Source organism: Bos mutus, chromosome X (assembly GCF_027580195.1).
Source record: "Bos mutus isolate GX-2022 chromosome X, NWIPB_WYAK_1.1, whole genome shotgun sequence".
Taxonomy (NCBI): domain Eukaryota; kingdom Metazoa; phylum Chordata; class Mammalia; order Artiodactyla; family Bovidae; genus Bos; species Bos mutus.
In genome coordinates this window covers 79,589,457-79,606,930 of record NC_091646.1, presented here as the reverse complement: position 1 = coordinate 79,606,930, position 17,474 = coordinate 79,589,457, and the positions used below count along the sequence as shown (strand labels likewise).

At 46.2% G+C, this 17,474-nt stretch overlaps 1 protein-coding gene across 3 annotated transcripts in view; it reads left to right on the top strand.

Moving 5' to 3' along the window:
* Nucleotides 1-17,474, top strand: part of GNL3L (G protein nucleolar 3 like) — a 27,565-nt gene extending 10,091 nt beyond the window's left edge. For 2 of the 3 annotated variants that reach the window (XM_005897658.3, XM_014478791.2), the window contains exons 4-16: nucleotides 399-506; nucleotides 1,646-1,762; nucleotides 2,494-2,577; nucleotides 2,740-2,875; nucleotides 3,789-3,892; nucleotides 5,638-5,782; nucleotides 8,202-8,289; nucleotides 8,786-8,960; nucleotides 9,042-9,184; nucleotides 9,824-9,960; nucleotides 12,088-12,215; nucleotides 15,371-15,590; nucleotides 17,166-17,474. In XM_005897658.3, the coding sequence (XP_005897720.2) occupies nucleotides 399-506; nucleotides 1,646-1,762; nucleotides 2,494-2,577; nucleotides 2,740-2,875; nucleotides 3,789-3,892; nucleotides 5,638-5,782; nucleotides 8,202-8,289; nucleotides 8,786-8,960; nucleotides 9,042-9,184; nucleotides 9,824-9,960; nucleotides 12,088-12,215; nucleotides 15,371-15,590; nucleotides 17,166-17,248 (1,668 nt within the window). In that variant the 3' untranslated portion in view covers nucleotides 17,249-17,474. The remainder of the gene's footprint in view (nucleotides 1-398; nucleotides 507-1,645; nucleotides 1,763-2,493; nucleotides 2,578-2,739; nucleotides 2,876-3,788; nucleotides 3,893-5,637; nucleotides 5,783-8,201; nucleotides 8,290-8,785; nucleotides 8,961-9,041; nucleotides 9,185-9,823; nucleotides 9,961-12,087; nucleotides 12,216-15,370; nucleotides 15,591-17,165) is intronic. The other variant, XR_011463282.1, reaches the window with a different exon arrangement.

Genomic DNA, 17,474 nt, shown 5'->3' with positions numbered 1-17,474 from the left:
CTGGAGTGTTGGTTAAAACACAGATTTCTTGAGTTTCTGATTTAGTGTGTCTTTCTCAGCGTCTGAGAAGTGCCCAGATGATGCTACTGCTGTTCCAAGGGCTTCACTTGGAGAGCTATTTAGTATTCCCTTGGCCTCTACTTGGGAAACTTTTCTACTTACTCCCCACCCCCCACCTTTCCTGGTATTCTTTACTTAGTCTCTGCCTAGCTAGGGGAAGAAGGGTCTCTCTGGTCATATGGACAGACTTCTGGGGACAGAGCCCTTTTTGTTTGCTTCTCTCCTCTTTCCTCCCACAAATCTACTTATGAGCAGCTTTAAACCGCCTCCCCCCTCCGAAGGGTGATTTCTATGGGTTCATTAACTCTTCATTTTTTTCTCTCTTGTTTGGTAACCAGCCTGCAAAGCAGAATGGGAAGAAAGCAGCCACCAAAGTGGCCTACTCTCCCCAGTTTTTCCACTCCAATGATCACGCCAGTCGGGAGGCTGAGTTAAAGAAGAAGAGGGTAAGCCCTTTCCCTTGGGGGAGAGAGAGGGCCTGACTTGACTGCCAGGTCCATGGAAATGTTGAAAGGCAAAGGCCAGAATTGTTAGGGTTGTTGAGGCTGTTTGTGGAAAGGAAAGAAGGGGCAGTTGCTTTGACACTTGATTTAGTGTCTCTATTTGCTCACCTCCCAGTTCATGGCTGTCTGGTTTTTGTTCTCACTGCTCCACTGGAATGACCCTGCCAGTCTCACCAGCATGTTCTCTGACATCAGACTCATGGATTGCTTTCTTCCCTCATCTTTTTCAATTCTCAGCATTTGAGACCATGCTTTTTTAAAAAAATTATTTGTAATTGAAGGATAATTGCTTTACAGTATTGTGTTGGTTTCTGCCACACATCAGCATGAATTAGCCATAGGTATACATATGTCCCCTCTCTCTTGAACTTCCCTCCCATCTTCCTCCCCATCCCACCCCTCTAGAGCCCTGGTTTGAGTTCCTGAGACATACAGCAAATTCCCATTGGCTATCTATTTTACATATGCAGGCTTTTTTATTTTTTTGAAACACTGTCACTTTGGTTTTCCTGTCATTTCTCCTGGATGTCCTTCTTCCTTTTCTCTAGTTTCTTTTGCTGTTCTTTATAGGACAGAATATCCCAGTCAGTTCAGTTCGGTTCAGTTCAGTCACTCAATCATGTCTGACTCTTTGCGACCCCATGGACTGCAGTATGCAAGGCTTCCCTGTCCATCACCAACTCCTGGAGCTTGCTCAAGCTCATGTCCATCGAGTCGGTGACGCCATCCAACCATCTCATCCTCTGTTGTCCCAGGGCCTATTTTTTTTCCCCCCTCTCTGGTCTTAAGTGGTTCCCACTGCCTGGGACATGATCTCTCTCAGCTTTATATACTTTCCTTGTATTAGTGTCTGCCATGCTTTCCCCTCCTTCATCTCTTTGTCTTTCTTTCCCTCAAACCCCTTAACTCTTTATCTCTTGCTGTCACGTCTCTTCCCTCCCTGTATCCCTGCTCCTACCACTTGTGCCAAGTCACACTGTTTTCTCTCTCTGTCACCTGCTCCCTATTACTCTTGATCTTCCATCCCTCCCTTAGATTGCAGACCTCATCAGCTTCAGCCCTTTTGTATGGTCACTTGTTAGGTTGGGGAAATGAGGGAGAAGCAGCAGGCTGCCCGGGAGCAAGAGCGACACCGACGTAGGACCATTGAAAGCTACTGCCAGGATGTCCTGAGACGCCAAGAGGAGTTTGAGCACAAGGTGAGAGAGCAGTCTTTGCCCCTCAGTAGGGCTGGTGTGGGCTTGCTCAAAAGCATCTTTTGCCATTGCTCTGTGAAAAGGAAAGAGGAAGTGTGTGAGATTTTTGGAGGGGGAGTAGGGAACCAGTTCAGAGAGGATGGGAAACGGTAGGGACATGGAGGGAGGGTAAGAAGGAGGTGAAGAGCTGTATCTGTGATTGGAGAGCCCTGGTTAGGTCCTTTCTCCCAAGCTGAAACACAGACTGGGGATTGGGAGTGGAGAGGACTGGGGGACAGGGGGAGAGAAAGATTGAGAGTATGAAGTGAAAGTTAAGAGAGGAGTCGACTTCTTTCTATGACTTCTTACTGCATTTCTGGCATATAATTTCATCTCACAGAATATACACTTCCCAGTTAAAGTTTCTTTTCTAGTATAAAGTACACATTTTGCTTTCTCCATCACATGTTCCCCATAGATTGTTTTTCTCACTTACACCTCCTTCTTTCTTAAATTCCTCACTCATACACTCAGGTGCATACCTGGTCCTCTAGCTGGTACTCAGACACAAACTTACAAATAGGCACACACATGGACCATGTAGGTCTGTCCTTTCCTCTTCTTGATTTTGTTGTTCATGGTGGGCTGGGACTCACATGACTCTCCCAGCCTCACATGACTCTCCCAGCCTCCCATGGTTGCCAAAGACGGCTCTCACTCTCCTCCCCTGGACCATCCTCTTTTTTTTCTTTTAGGAGGAAGTTTTGCAAGAATTAAATATGTTTCCTCAACTGGATGATGAGGCTACAAGGAAGGCTTATTACAAGGAGTTCCATAAGGTATGGGGGCCCATTTCTTAAGGCCCTTTAGGGAGGGCACCAATCCAGTCATGTCTCCTCTCTGTTTCTGTTTTTCCTAAGAGGAAGACCTCTTCTTTCATGGGCCTTTTGATTCCTGCCCAGTTCTTTCCTTGCCTTCTTACCGTCTTCCGTGCCCTGCAGGTAGTGGAATACTCTGATGTGATTCTGGAAGTCCTGGATTCCAGGGACCCATTGGGCTGCCGCTGCTTCCAAATGGAGGAGACTGTCCTACGGGCAGAAGGGAACAAGAAGCTGGTCCTGGTCTTGAACAAGATTGGTAGGTGTTGGACAGGATTGGGTAAGGCAGGGCAAGGGCCAAGCCTTCTTAAAAGACAAGCTTGGACTAGGCCCAGAGACACAACAACTCAGTGGTATTCATAATAGTTGTGCAAGGTAGGAATTCTTGTTTGAGTTTTTAAAGCTAGGGATTTGAGAGGTAAAGTCACTTGTTGAAACATACACACACACACCACACAGTATAACAGAAGTTGAGAATGGAGTTAAAGCCTCTCTGCCTTTCAGTTCCCTGTTTTTGGCATTTTGAGCTTTATTTGTGCCCGGCCAGTGCTAGAGGTTCCTCTTCTCCCTCATGCTGGATCCCAGATGGTGGGGCATAAGAGCACATGGATGCGCTCAGGAGTCACTCTGGTCTGGGTTTCATCTCAGTTTTGATGTCTATTTTCTCTGGAATCTTGGACAAGTCATATCACCGGAGAGCTTCCATTTTTCTAGGTGTAAAATGGGCTGTGATTGTCCCAATCTCATAGGATCATTGTGAGAATTAATGATAAAGTGCTTGGTACATACATGGTCAGTACTTCATAAATGGTAGCCATTCTTTTCAAGGTTATTTTTGACATTTGGCCCAACCTAGAATAATCCAGGGAGGGAATGGAAAATAGTCTTTGGGAGGCCTCTGGTACCAGGCCCCAGGTCTGGAAGGAAGGCATCTAGGAATATAGTTGGTTACCCATTGTCCTTGAGGAAACAGGTCTACTTAGAGAGGGCCAACTTGTCCCCTAGACTAGACTGTCCTTTCTGACTAACCTGGGGACTGGACAGGAACTGGCAGGGTAGGGAGATATCTGTTGGCAGAAAGTGGGCCAAGCCTGGGTTGTGGGTGGCTGCATCTTTGGAGTGAGCCATCAGGTGATGTTCTTACCAGTCCTATCTGTTCCTATTTTTCCTAGACCTGGTCCCTAAGGAGGTTGTGGAGAAGTGGCTAGAATACCTTCGGAATGAGCTGCCAACTGTGGCTTTCAAGGCCAGTACCCAGCATCAGGTCAAAAACCTGGTAAGCTGGGGCCAGAAACATCTAGCCTCTTACACAGTAGCCTGGGGCTACACTCTTTTCTAATTATATTATTAACATAGAAATATGTTTACAATGTCAGACTAAATTAAAGTGTACAGAAACATTTGTTGCTTCTAGGGAGAGAAAGTGGGTCCTGGGGGACATTTTTTTCCATTTTGTACGAACTGTAAAACTTACTTATTAAAAAACAAAGTAGAAAAAGTAAAAACAATTACAGTTGACCCTTGAACTAAACAGGGGTTAGGGACATCCACCTTCTGCACAGTGGAAAATCCATGTATAACTTATAGTTGAACCTCAGTATCTGCGGTTCTGCATTTACAGATTTACCCAACTGCAAATCATGTAGTACCATAGTATTTATTAATGAGAAAAATTTGCATGTAAGTGGACCTGTACCATTCAAACCTATGTTGTTCAAAGGTCAACTGTATAGATGAGACTTGAATATCCTTTCACTGTTACCCTAATCCCAATCTCCTTTATCCATATACCAGATTAACCACCATTGTTAGTTTAGTGTATCCTTCCAGATGTTTTTCTGTGCTTTATATTATATGTGGATTTGTATATAGAGAAAATAGTGCTTGGGTGTATCATATATGTTATCCTACGATGTACTTTTTTTCCCTTGAAGATCTTTCTATAGAGTTCTACTTTTTTTACACTAAATAAAAATAGTTTTCAATTTTTTAAATCATTATAAGCAGTACTATAATACATACCCTTACACGTCTTCTTGGCTAGTCAGCAAGTGTTTGCGTAGGTTGGGTACTGAGAGGTAGAGTGGCTGGGTCATAGATATTTTGCATTTTAGATTTTCCTAGATACTGAAAAATTGCTCCCCAGCCCCACTTCCCTCCTCTACCCCCCACCCAAGTGGCTGTACCAATTTATCTTCCCACTACTGGGACGGATGAATGTGTGAGAGGGCCTAATTCCCTCTACCCTTGCCAATATTTGATATCATTAAACATTTAAATCTCTGTTCATCTGGGAGAAGCATGTAGTTCCTTTATAATTTTTTGCCTTTTAGATATCAAAAATGTGATAAGCATCCTTTTATAATAGGTTTTTCTTTGATCTGTATTCCACTTTAAGGATATAGCTTCTTAACCTATTTCTTATTAATGGATATTTAAGTCAGTTTCTATTTTGCAGTACTATGGTAGGTAAGTAAGGACGGAGGAAGAGATGAAAGGGCATTCTGGGCAGAGGAGGTGGCATCAGGAATAAAGAGATGGAGGCTGAAATGGCCTTGTCCTGTGAGAGGAATCAAGGGAAGGTAGGCTCTATGTGGGCCGAACAGTATCTCTTCTTTCTCTGGACAGGGAGGCAAATGTTCTCATTGTGTAGACAGGGTTCACTGAAGCCCAGAGAATGGAATCAGAATTTGCTGGCCACATACCTGTGAGAAGCAGAGTTGGAACTCAAACCTGGCCTGCTTAGAGGCGAGGAGGCTGTCCTGCTCCTGCTGAGGGAGGCAAGCGATGTGTATCTAGGCAGAGACTGAGACAGAAGCCTGGAGATGGAAAGACTGGAAAAAATAGGCCTTGTAGAAGCAGAGAAATGGCACTTGTTCATTCAGGGCCTGTGTAAGAAGCCCTTTGCTTCATGCTGGGGATTTCAGTGATAACAGGGAGGCAGTCCTAAAATTTGGAAATCTGCACTCAAACCACATCTCTCATCTGATGCCTTTTTCTGTAATACCCCTCATTTTCCAGAATCACTGCAGTGTGCCAGTGGATCAAGCCTCCGAGTCACTGCTGAAGAGCAAAGCCTGCTTTGGAGCTGAAAACCTCATGAGGGTTCTGGGGAACTATTGCCGCCTTGGTGAAGTGCGCACCCATATCCGAGTGGGCGTTGTGGGTAAGGCCTCAGGGGAGGTTATGGGGCCCAGGCTTCTTCCTTGTGCAGGGGCTTCATTGGGGGAAAGGATTCTGGGAACTTCATGTTACTTTTGGCTAGGGAGGAGGAGCTGTTCAGGAAGGGTCCTTCTTTTTTTTTTTTAAGGTATTTATTTATTTTGGCAGCACTGGGTTTTTGTTGCTGCATGGGCTTTCTCTCATTGTGGCAAGTGGGGGCTACTCACTAGTTGAAGTGCTTGGGTTTCTCATTATGGTGGGTTCTCTTATTGTGGAGCATGGGCTCTAGGGTGCGCAGGCTTCAGTAGTTGCAGCTCGCATGGGCTGAGTTGCCCTGAGGCATGTGGAATCTTCCTGGATCAGGGATTGAACCCCTGTCCCCTGCATTGGCTGGCAGATTCTTACCCACTGTGCCACCAAGGAAGTCCCAGGAAGGCTCTTGTGATTTGTAATTTGGATTGGTGGACATGGGGAGGCATACTCAGAATCACCACTGTAGTTGGAGTATTAAAACCATGGACTAAATGTGTGGGGCTGGGCTTAGAGTTGACCCATGTCATCCTACCACTCTGGGGAAGGGGATGGTTGCCTCATCCAGCATTCTTTCCTGGGAGACCCCATGGACAGAGGAGCCTGGTGGGCTGCATTCCATGGGGTTGCAAAGAGTTAGACATGACTGAGCACATATGCATGCATCCCACCAGAGCTGTGGGAGAGAGGGGTGAACATCTCCCTTTCATAAATAAGAACACTAGGGCTCAGAGAAAGGAAAGGGACTTGTAGTGTTCACTCCTGTGTGAGACAGAGCTGAGGCTCAAACCTGGAGCCCAGGGCATTGAAGCAAAGCTGTTGGGAAAGGAACTGGGAAGTTGAGAGAGGCAGAGATAGACCAGCAGGGAAAAGAAATGAAGCCAAGAGAAGAAACCATTGGACAAAGAGCTGGAAACAGAAAAAGGTAAAATACCTGAATAGATACAGAAAAATATCTGGAAAACCAAATGGTGGGATTGGTGGGGAGTGGAGAAGGAAGACAGAGTTGAATGACAGAGGCATGCAGACAGAGGGAGATATGATCACAAAAATAGGTGCAGAGACCTGCAGAGAGAGACATGAGAGGGCTAGAGACCCTCTCATGTGAGTAGGGAGGGAGATATGTATACCCAAGGAAAGAATGAGTGAGTCAAACTCAGGGATAAAGAGATTCAGAGGGAGATGCACATAGAAAGAAGCAGGAACAAAGATGCAGACAGACACTGAAGAATGTACACCCAGACCTATACACACATGTGGATCCACAGACACATGTACAGATCCACATATATGAAGACACATACAGATCCAGAGCCAAAATACATGCAGACCAAGCCCTTCCCACACACTTAGCCAACTCCCCTCCAAGCAAACAGAGCCATAGAGAGACACGTGTGCCCAGATGCATTTGACCCTCAGACACAATCATGTCAGAGACACAGACACATATCTATGATGAGACAGATACATATGTATATATAGAGAAATAGAGGCAGAGAGAGGACTAGGGAGACACAGAGAAAAAGAGACACGGTGCTTCATGTAGAGAGACGAGCCCACTGAGAGAAGGACCAGGTACAGAAAGAGCTGAGAGGAGTTGGCATAGAGGGAATTAACAAAGAGGCAGAATTGATGGGGTGGGGAGAATTTGAGAGAAAGGACAATGGCCATAATGAGAGAAAGTGAGACAAACTGGCAGAGAAAGAGTTGCTTAGATACGCAGAGAGAAAGACAGAAATGGGAAAAGCAATGGTATTTAGAATGAGAATAGCCAAGAGAAGATACACAGGAACTTCTACACACAAGAGATACATACACAGGCACATCTATCAGGGAATAAATAGTACACATGTAAGTTCTAGCACACAGAGAAAGAGAATGGTGGGAATGAGAGACCCAGTGAGTAAGAAATAGACAAGGACATCCATAGACCGAGAGGTGCTTACAGATGCCCAAACAGAAAAACACACCACAGACAGAAAGCTCCTCAGACTGACATCTCAGAGAGGAGCCCCACCTCCCATTCCCTACCCGCTGCCAGGTGAATTATACACCAGGATGGATGGTTCTGTTTTATGACACTTCCCAGTGCCCACCATCCATTGGATTGTGTCACAGAGGCCTTGCATCCAGCACCTTTCCCAAGCTGGTTGTAAGTGGGAGGTGAGTGTCACATCTAGTGAGAGGAACACATCTAGCCAGGGTGCTCACATGTAGAGGAAAGGGATAGAAAGGCCATGGAGGGGCTTGGACAGGAAGGCAGAAGCCCAGGCTCTGTTTTTGGCTTCCAATGGCCTGGTCACACTGCCCCTGCCTGGGCCTCCCACACACAGGCTCTCCCAAATAATTCTGAGGACCCTTCCTGCCATGAGCTATCTGCTGCTCCTTTGTAGGCCTTCCCAATGTTGGGAAGAGCAGCCTGATCAATAGTCTGAAGCGCAGCCGTGCGTGTAGTGTGGGAGCCGTTCCTGGGGTCACCAAGTAAGTACCTGCTTGCTCCCCTACTTCACAGGTCCTTCACCCTACCATTTCCCAACTCCCATGCCTTCAACCCCTGTCCCTTATGTTGGACCAGCTTCTGATTCTGCCATAGGCATGGGAGTTTCATTAATAGCCCTCATTTACCTGGCACACCCTGGGTTTGGGCCAGGCACCCAGCTGGGTGTCCCCCCCCCCGCCCCGCCACAGCTCCTTGAAGCCTCCTGACAATCATGCAAGATTGGGCTCTGAGTAAGCAGCTCTGCTTCCTCGATGAAGCAACAGTCTCAGAGTCAGAGGCTTGCTTGTGGTCCTGCAGCTCAGTCCCTGGTGGTGGAAGTGAATCAGACTAGAATCAGACCCTGCATCTCTCCACCTTCATCTGTGTGCCATTTGTCACACTCCTTCTCTCCAGTGGGTGCTTGGCTTAGAGGATGCCAGACACATCTGGGCTCCTCACTGTCCTACGTCCTCTCTCATCTCCCCTCTCCTGACCCAGGTTCATGCAGGAGGTCTACCTGGACAAGTTCATCAGGCTGCTGGATGCTCCGGGCATCGTCCCAGGACCCAACTCAGAGGTGGGCACTATCCTGCGCAATTGCATTCACGTGCAGAAGCTGGCGGACCCTGTGACCCCGGTGGAGACCATCCTGCAACGCTGCAACCTGGAGGAGGTATGCAGGGCTCTCACTTACGCCCTGCCTTACTCCAAGGGCCCTTCTTTCTTACTCTTGATTTCTTCCTCTCTTTACCAGATCTCCAGCTATTATGGTGTCTCTGGGTTTCAGACCACTGAGCACTTTCTGACTGCAGTGGCCCACCGCTTGGGGAAGAAGAAGAAGGGGGGCATTTATAGTCAGGAGCAGGCAGCCAAAGCTGTGCTGGCTGACTGGGTGAGGTGAGTAGGAGTAAGGGTGAGGCCTTCTGGGAGTCAGGCTCCACAAGGGGGCTCATCTGTTTTCACTGCAGCAGCGGGGCAGCCTGACTTCCTGGGTAGGGAAGGCCAAGGCATCAAGTCATATCCTGCTTGGCAACTCATGCCCAGTGATTATCCAGCAATTCAACCTCTTGTTCAGAAGTTACTGTCTGGGCTTTCTAGTTGACCCTCACTGTTTCTGACTTTAAAACTCATCCTTTCTTTGGTCATTAGCTTTTTTTAACATACAATTAAAATTTTTATTTATTCATTTATTTATGTTTGGCCATGCTGAGTCTTTGTTGCTATGTGTGGGCTTTCTCTAGTTGTGGTGAGTGGGGGCTACTCTCTAGTTGCAGTGTGTGGGCTTCTCATTTCAGTATTTTATTGTGGAGCACAGGTTCTAGAGTATATGGGCTTCAGTAGTTACAGCGTGTGGGGCTCAGCAGGTGTGGCGATGGGCTTAGTTGCCCTGTGGCATGTGGAATCTTCCTGGACCAGGGATCAAACCTGTGTCCACTGAATTAGCAGGTGAATTCTTAACCACTGGACCACCAGCAAAGTTCTCATTTGTCATTTGTTGTCTTAATAACGTCAGTTTCTTCCCACCTCCCAATGCAGTGGGAAGATCAGCTTCTATACACTTCCACCCTCTACCCACACTCTGCCTACCCATCTCAGTGCTGAGATCGTTAAGGAGATGACTGAGGTCTTTGACATTGAGGATACCGAGCAAGCCAATGAAGACACCATGGAATGTAAGTAGGGTTAAGTGGGTTGGCCTGCCCAGCAACTGGTCCTGTCCTAGTGGAGCCACATACACCTGACAACAGGTCCCATATTTGACCTTCCCATGCTCTGGCCCTAGTCTGGTTTGGGGAGAACTATTTTAAACATCTTTAAGTTTAATGTCTTTTCCCACAAAGTGAAGAATTATAATTTGGGTCACAGGAAGATAAGGGTGGTGGTGGAGTGGAGTGGGGGGTTGGCTGGTTGTGGGCTCTTAGTAGATACGAAAAAGTCAACAAAGTACCTGGAACATGGTAAGGTGTTTAGGAAGCATGAGTTTCCTTTCCCCATCTCTTGAGGCCTGGAGTGGACTGAGATATTTCTCTCAAAAACCCTTTCCACAGACACAGAGAACAGACTGGTGGACATAATGGAGGGAAGGAGAGGGTGGGACGAATAGAGAGAATAACGTTGAAACATATACATTACCATATGTAAAATAGATAGCCAGTGGGAATTTGCTGTATGACACAGGGAGCTGAATCTGGTGCTCTGTGACAATCTAGAGGGGTGGGATGGGATGGGAAGTGGGAGGGAGGTTCAAGAGGGAGGGGCATATGTATATACCTATGACTGATTCACGTTAATGTATGGCAGAAACCATCACAACATTGTAAAGCAATTATCTTCCAGTTAAGAAAGGAAACAAAAAAGAAAACCCTTCTCATTGCCCCAGATTTTGTCACAGCCATTGACATGGATATTGCATGTCCATTCCTGCATTTTTACCCTTGTCCCCATTGGTGGGTGAGGCATCTGAAACACAGAAAGGTGATACTTGCTAAATGGTACATGGTTAGTGACAGGCAGATGTGGCATTCAAACTAGCTCTCTTGTCCTCTTGTTGAAGACTCTTCTAGCTCAGTGTATCTGAGTGGTTAGAAGAATGAACTGCCTGGATTAAAATCTGAGTTTTGTTAGCTGTGTAGTGCTGCACAAGTTTCTTAACCTCTCTATGACCAATGACATCATCTCTACAATGGGATGATAGCACATACCTGATAGTTGTGAAGACTATTTAATATGTAAAACCTAGTGCCTGGCATATAGCACATGCTTGGTAAATATTAGCTGTTATTAAGATGGTTATTTTTTGGAGTACAAAGGTATGACTTTCAGAAACTCCTGTGGGAAGTTTATTCTCTTCAGCTATTCTACCATCTGCAGCTCCTTCCTTTTCTACCCCACCCAAGAAAGGTGCCTGGTGCTCTCTGGGCCTGTCTGTGGACACTCTGGGGTGGTGGAGAAAGTCTTGGCTGGCCTGGCTTCTAGTTACTCTGTTTCTCTTGAGGGCCACTAGCGTTCCTTCTCTGGGCCTTATAGTGTGCTTGGATTACAAATGAGGACAAGAGGCTTGCCTGCTTCAGAATATATTCCCCATGTGGCTTCGGGCAAGTCAGCCCTCTTTCTGAACTTTACTTTTCTGTCAAGTGGGCATTTGGGAGGAATTAGAGCTCACATTTTTAGGGCTGTATGTGAGGGCAAGTGGGGCTCTGGCAGTGAGAATGCACTTTAGCAAATGATTGAGGTCCTAGAAGTTGAGAAGAAGGAGTGGTTAATAATTAGAGTTTCCTAGTTGCCCTAGTGTTGAATCTTGAAGAGTGATTAGCAATTAGAGGCCCAGGGAAGGAGATGGGGCAAAGTTTAGAAGAGGTGCGAGGGTAGTATGGGCCCAGGGCAATGTGCACATTTGTGGTCTGCAGTAGAGGCGAGCTCCAGACAAGGCACCAGTGAAATAGGGAGAGAGGCCTGGTCCTGGGGAGGGAATCCCAGTAGCTACCATTTATAGAGCAGTGTCTCAGGCCAGTGCGTTTCAGGCACCCATTGCTGTGATTCACAGCAGCCCTGTGTTACAGGGCTTGTGGCATTCTGCTTTTCAGATGAGGAAACTGAGGCTTCATGACTGGCAGGCAAGTATCCTAGTGGAAAACCCACACCTTTAATCCTTTGTTATATGGCCTCCCAGCAGGAATAAAAGAGCCTTTCTTCTTTACTCCCCTGGGCAGTGTCCACATATTCTTTCCACTGAGGCCTGACTGGGGGGCTGGTAGCAGAAAGGAGCCAGGGCCCTGACAGTGGTATTGATTGTGTTAAAGGCTTGGCCACTGGAGAATCGGATGAGCTGTTGGGTGACATGGACCCGCTCGAAATGGAGATCAAGTGGCTCCATTCTCCGATGGTGAAAATAGCAGATGCCATGGAAAATAAAACCACCGTGTATAAGGTACCTGTCTCTTTCTTCATGGCAACCCTCTCCTCTACCCAAGGGCTCTGGGAGATGGTCAGTCCCTTCCACCTGGCTCCCACGAGGTCCACCTATAATAGTGGGGAGGTACAGGTCATTCATTCACTCCCTGTGGGCACCCTGGCTGTAGGCAGGGTATATCCTTTGCAAACCAATGGTAGATCCAAGGAGGAGATATGCTCTCAGGCAGCTTTCCCAGCCCAGCTTTAGCCCTAGAGAACAGGATCCCCATCTATCTACCCAGCTGTTCAAGTTACAAACCTGGACATCCCTGACTTGTCCTTCCCACTAACTGGTATCTTGGATCCTATACACAGTCACCAAGTGTGTCTTCTCTTTCCTAAATCTTAATAGATGCTCTCGGTGTCTTTCTGGCCTACCATTTCTGTAACCCTAGCCTAATCTTTCAGTTGTCTTTGACCTGGACATATGTCTCATATGGCAGCTCCCAAAGGTCACTTGCCCTTTCATGGGTCCCCAGCACCTACTGGATCAAGTTGATATGCTGTGCTGTGATCTCTGAAGGCTTTTTCAGCCTCTTCATCTGCCAGTCCCCCCTGTCTCTGCCCTTCGAGAGGTCACAGTTTAGTGGTTTAAGCCATAGATATCTACAGTTACGAGAGACACACAGGGATTCAGGGCAGAGGATGGGAAAGCATGGATCTAAGGGCCCTAACCTATACTACTTGTGAGCCAGGGAAGTCTTCCCTCGGGGCTCTGATACTTCTGCCACATCTTGAAATTTGAGGAGTTCTCTGGGCAGGAGGGGCAGCAGCCCTTGGGCAGGGGCTCAGCCTGTGCATGTGCCAAGACCTGAAAGGGTAAGAGCATGGTATTTTGCAGAAATCACTAGTGGTCTGAGGTGGCTGGAGTCAGGGTAGAGGCAGGGAAGGGTGAATCGGTGTCAGATCCCTGAAGGCCTCGAGTTTGACTTTAAACCATGCTGCTAAGTCACTTCAGTCGTGTCCGACTCTGTGTGACCCCATAGATGGCAGCCCACCAGGCTTCCCCGTCCCTGGGATTCTCCAGGCAAGAACACTGGAGTGGGTTGCCATTTCCTTCTCCAATGCATGAAAGTGAAAAGTGAAAGTGAAGTCGTTCAGTCAGGTCTGACTCTTAGCGACCCCATGGACTGCAGCCTACCAGGCTCCTCCATCCATGGGATTTTCCAGGCAAGAGTACTGGAGTGGGGTGCCATTGCCTTCTCCATTTAAACCATGGGTAATAGGTAAACACTGAAAGTTGGCTATTTTACGTGGGAGGAGGAAAGGCAAAGGGTTAAAATTTTTTCCCATTTTGTTTATTTAAGATATTTTGACTAGGTACATGGTAAAAAACTGAAAAGGTAGGAAATTCCCTGGCAGTCCAGTGGTTAGGACTCTGCTTTCACTGCCAAGGTCTGGATTCAATCCCTGGGGAACTAAGATCCCACAAGCCGTGCAGGGTGCCCTACTGCCAAAAAAAGGTAAAGGGTATACAATAAAAGTAAATCTCTCCTGCTTCTCTATTCCAGCCACCCTGCCCTCTCCTTGGAGGCAATCACTATTAGACTTGAGTGTCCTTTCAGAGCTATTGCATATTCACACACATACACATAAAAGCAGATAATGGATCTATTTTAATCCAAATAGTCATATGCTGTTTGTATTGTTCTGCACATTCTTTATTTCACTTACAAATTCATAGTGTAGATTGTTCCATATGATTACTTAACTGCCCTTCATTTTTGATGGCTACATAATATCTGGAAGGGTTCCTTAAGCAGGGAAGTGACATGGCCAAGTTTATATAATAGAACTATCACTCCAGTGACTGCAGTAAGAATCAAGTTGGAAAGAAAGGAGCCAAAGTAGAGGTAGGGAGTCTATGAAGGAAATTCTTGCCTGTGCTCTGTAAGAGATAAGACCTGCCTTAGGGCAGTGGTAGGAATTATGCCCATTCCCGTTTTCATATAGTTTCAAAACTCCCCCTAGTGCTTATAGGAAAATCAGTTTAAAGTTGTAAGTTTAAGGCCATCTCCTAGTATTTCTTACTGAGCCCACAGGCACCCAGAACATAGCATTTTTCCTCATAGACCAGCAGTAGTTCCCTACTCTGTATTACAAGTTCCAGGCTCAGGTTCAGGGCCATGAGTAGGGCCACTCCATTGTCCAACTCTGGGAGATACCATTAGGTATGCTGTGTTATGAATGGTGCCCACCCCCTGCAACCCCAGAGTTGTAGGGTTTATAGCATTGCTTTTCCCCCGCTGTAGTGTAGTAGGTAGTCATACATACAGAATTCTGATTGCTTGGGTTCTGATTTATTCCACTGCTTACTAGCTGTGTGACCGTAATTACCTTGTTTGTCAAAGACATTGTTGCCAGCATTAAATGAGTTAATACGTACGTGTGTGTGAGTACATGTATACATATTCATATGTATGTATATGACACACATACATGTATGTGCTTAGAAAGGTACCTGGCACATAGTGAGCTTTGTAAATATTATGTTTTACTGACCCTGTGTACCTTCTACTCCAGCCCAGTAGATACCCTTTCGGGTGCCCAGGTATGCTCTGTGCTTTCCAGTGTTCAGTCAGGAATGACCCTTCCATCAGCAGTGTGTTGACCACCACCATGCCCTCAGCTTCTGTCACCTAGGCTGCATATCTTTGGTGGGCACTTACTGTATTCTAACTTGTGGTGTGGTTGAGTTTTTTCCACTTTAGCCTGGTTGCTTCCCAAAGATGGGTGTTCATGCAAATCATTTCTCCAGTATTTCCCCATACAGAACTGGGCACAAGATACACGTTGCAATATATTTGTTAAATTGAGTAAGACCTTAAAAGGTCATTTGAACAAAGAATCATTGTAATATCAATTGTCATTGACAAGTAGTTCTACTTTTTCATTTTATTCTTGTAAAAACCAGGCAGCTACCCACTGCCCACCCTTATTTGACAGATGAGCAAATTGTGGCTGAAAGAATAACTAAGCACCTGCCAACCTGTGGTAGAGCCAGACTTGAAGCTTAGTTCTGTGTAACTCCAGACTCCTGTTCTTAATGCAAGCCTGTCCCTGCCTCCTTTGCAGAAGTCTTTGGAGTTATTTTGGGGGCTCAGACCTCACTGTTGTCCTCACTTTCCCCAGATTGGAGATCTTACTGGGTATTGCACCAATCCAAACCGTCATCAGATGGGATGGGCTAAGCGCAATGTGGACCTTCACCCTAGGAACAATAGCATGGTGGATGTTTGCCCAGTGGACCGCCGCCCAGTGCTACAGAGGATCATGGAGACAGACCCCCTGCAGCAGGGCCAGGCTCTGGCATCTGCCCTGAAGAAGAAGAAGAAGATCCAGAAGCGTGCAGGTGGGAGGACCTGACCACCCTCCTGTGTTCCACCTGAGGCCTTAATTAAGGGCTCCTAAATGAGCATCTCCATGTGTCCAACCCTCTGCCAGGATTAGGGGGCAGGGATGGGTTAGGAGGATCACCTGCTAGCAGAGTGGTCCTCAAACTTCAGTAGCTTATTTTAGAATTGCCTTGGAGGTTTATTAAAACACAGGATTCTGTTTAACACCCCCAGAGTTTCTAGTTGAGTAGATTGGCCGTTGGCAGGGGCTGAGAATTTGTGTTTCTAACTGGTTCCTAGTCAGTGCTGATGTTGCTCCTCTGGGGGCTACACTTGGAGAACCACTGGCCTAGTCTTATGTATCAAATGCCACCATTTATTTATCATTTCTTTCTATGTGTTAAGAAGCTTTCAGGCTACATACATATGTTTACTTTATCTATAGATAAAACACTCAAAATCCAAAGCGTACAAAAGGATATACATTAAAGTCTCCTCCAGTCCCCTAGTTCCAGGCTTCCCCCCAGAGGCAACCAGTTAATTTCTTGTATCTCATTCCTGGGGTAGGTATACAGGCAAATATCTATATATTCCTTGTTCTCTTTTTTAGACAAATGTTAGTCTCCTGAACATATAATTTGCCACATCATTTTTCCACTCAACATATATTACAGATATTTCCCCATCAATTTACCAAAGAAGTCCTTTTATTTTAATGGTGGTCCATTGTGTGGCCGGTCCACTTAGGTCTTCATGCTATACTAATTTTCACTAACTCATTGCAAAAGTCTTATTCTCATTCGGTAAGTGAGGAAACTGGGTCCCAGATACTCCAGGTATTTGGGCCAAAACGTGAACCTAGGATTGATTGATCCCATAAGCCCTGTTCTTTGAACTAGACTATGTTCATAACCATTTGCTCTTGGCCTGATTCTACACTGAGTCCTGGGAATACAGAGATTAATTGCTCTTTAACTGCTGGTCTTATTGGAGTGAGGAGGAAATAAGAAAACAGACATTGGGAACACAAAGTGATCACTATGAAGACATAGAAAACAAAATGAGGGAACTTAACCCAGCCTGAAGGTTGTGGTGGGATAGAGGTGATCAGAGAAGGCTTCCTGAAGGAGGTTATGTCTGAGGAAAATCCCTAGGAATAATAGGGTGTGGCTGAAGGCTGGAGGTGAGCATTCAGGTTCAAAGCCCTTACTGCCATCCTGCCGGTTTGCTGTAAGAGCTTTGGGGGTCTTACAAAGCACTGCTGATGGCAGAGTGCTAAGTTCAACACAGTAAAAGAAAAGAGCTCTTTTGATACTAGGAAGAGATAAATGTACTTGAAGCTCAGTAGTGTGACTCTGAGATATAAGCTATTTTGGGGTGATCATTTCACAGGTAGACAAATGGGTCTTTGTGTGAGATTCAGTAGTGGTCTGCCAGTAGCCCACCAGTTGTTTTGTTTAGTGTTGACGGTGGGCGGTTAGGGAGCCAGTTTGGGAGTTTGGTGTGGACAAAGATAAATGTGGCCTAGTTCCTGCAAACCTCCTGTTGGCAAGCCAACCACCAAATGACTTCCTGTTTTTCTCCATCTGCAGACAAACTTGCCAGCAAGCTGTCTGATTCCATGATGTCCGCTCTTGACCTCTCTGGCAATGCTGATGACAGTGCTGGTGACTGATCCACTGATCTCACCTCCCTCTCCAACTCCAGTTCCAATGGAAATAACAGATGAAATGGTTTGCTTCTCCCTGAAGCACCTGCATATTAAAAGAACCCCTCACCTACTTCCCTTCATTCTCCAGGAAAAAAAAAAAAAAGGTCCAAGTGTCTCAAGCTGACAAACCTAATACCTTTATTTAATCCCTACTCTGTTTACAAGAGAAATAAAAAAAAAAAAATCAGAA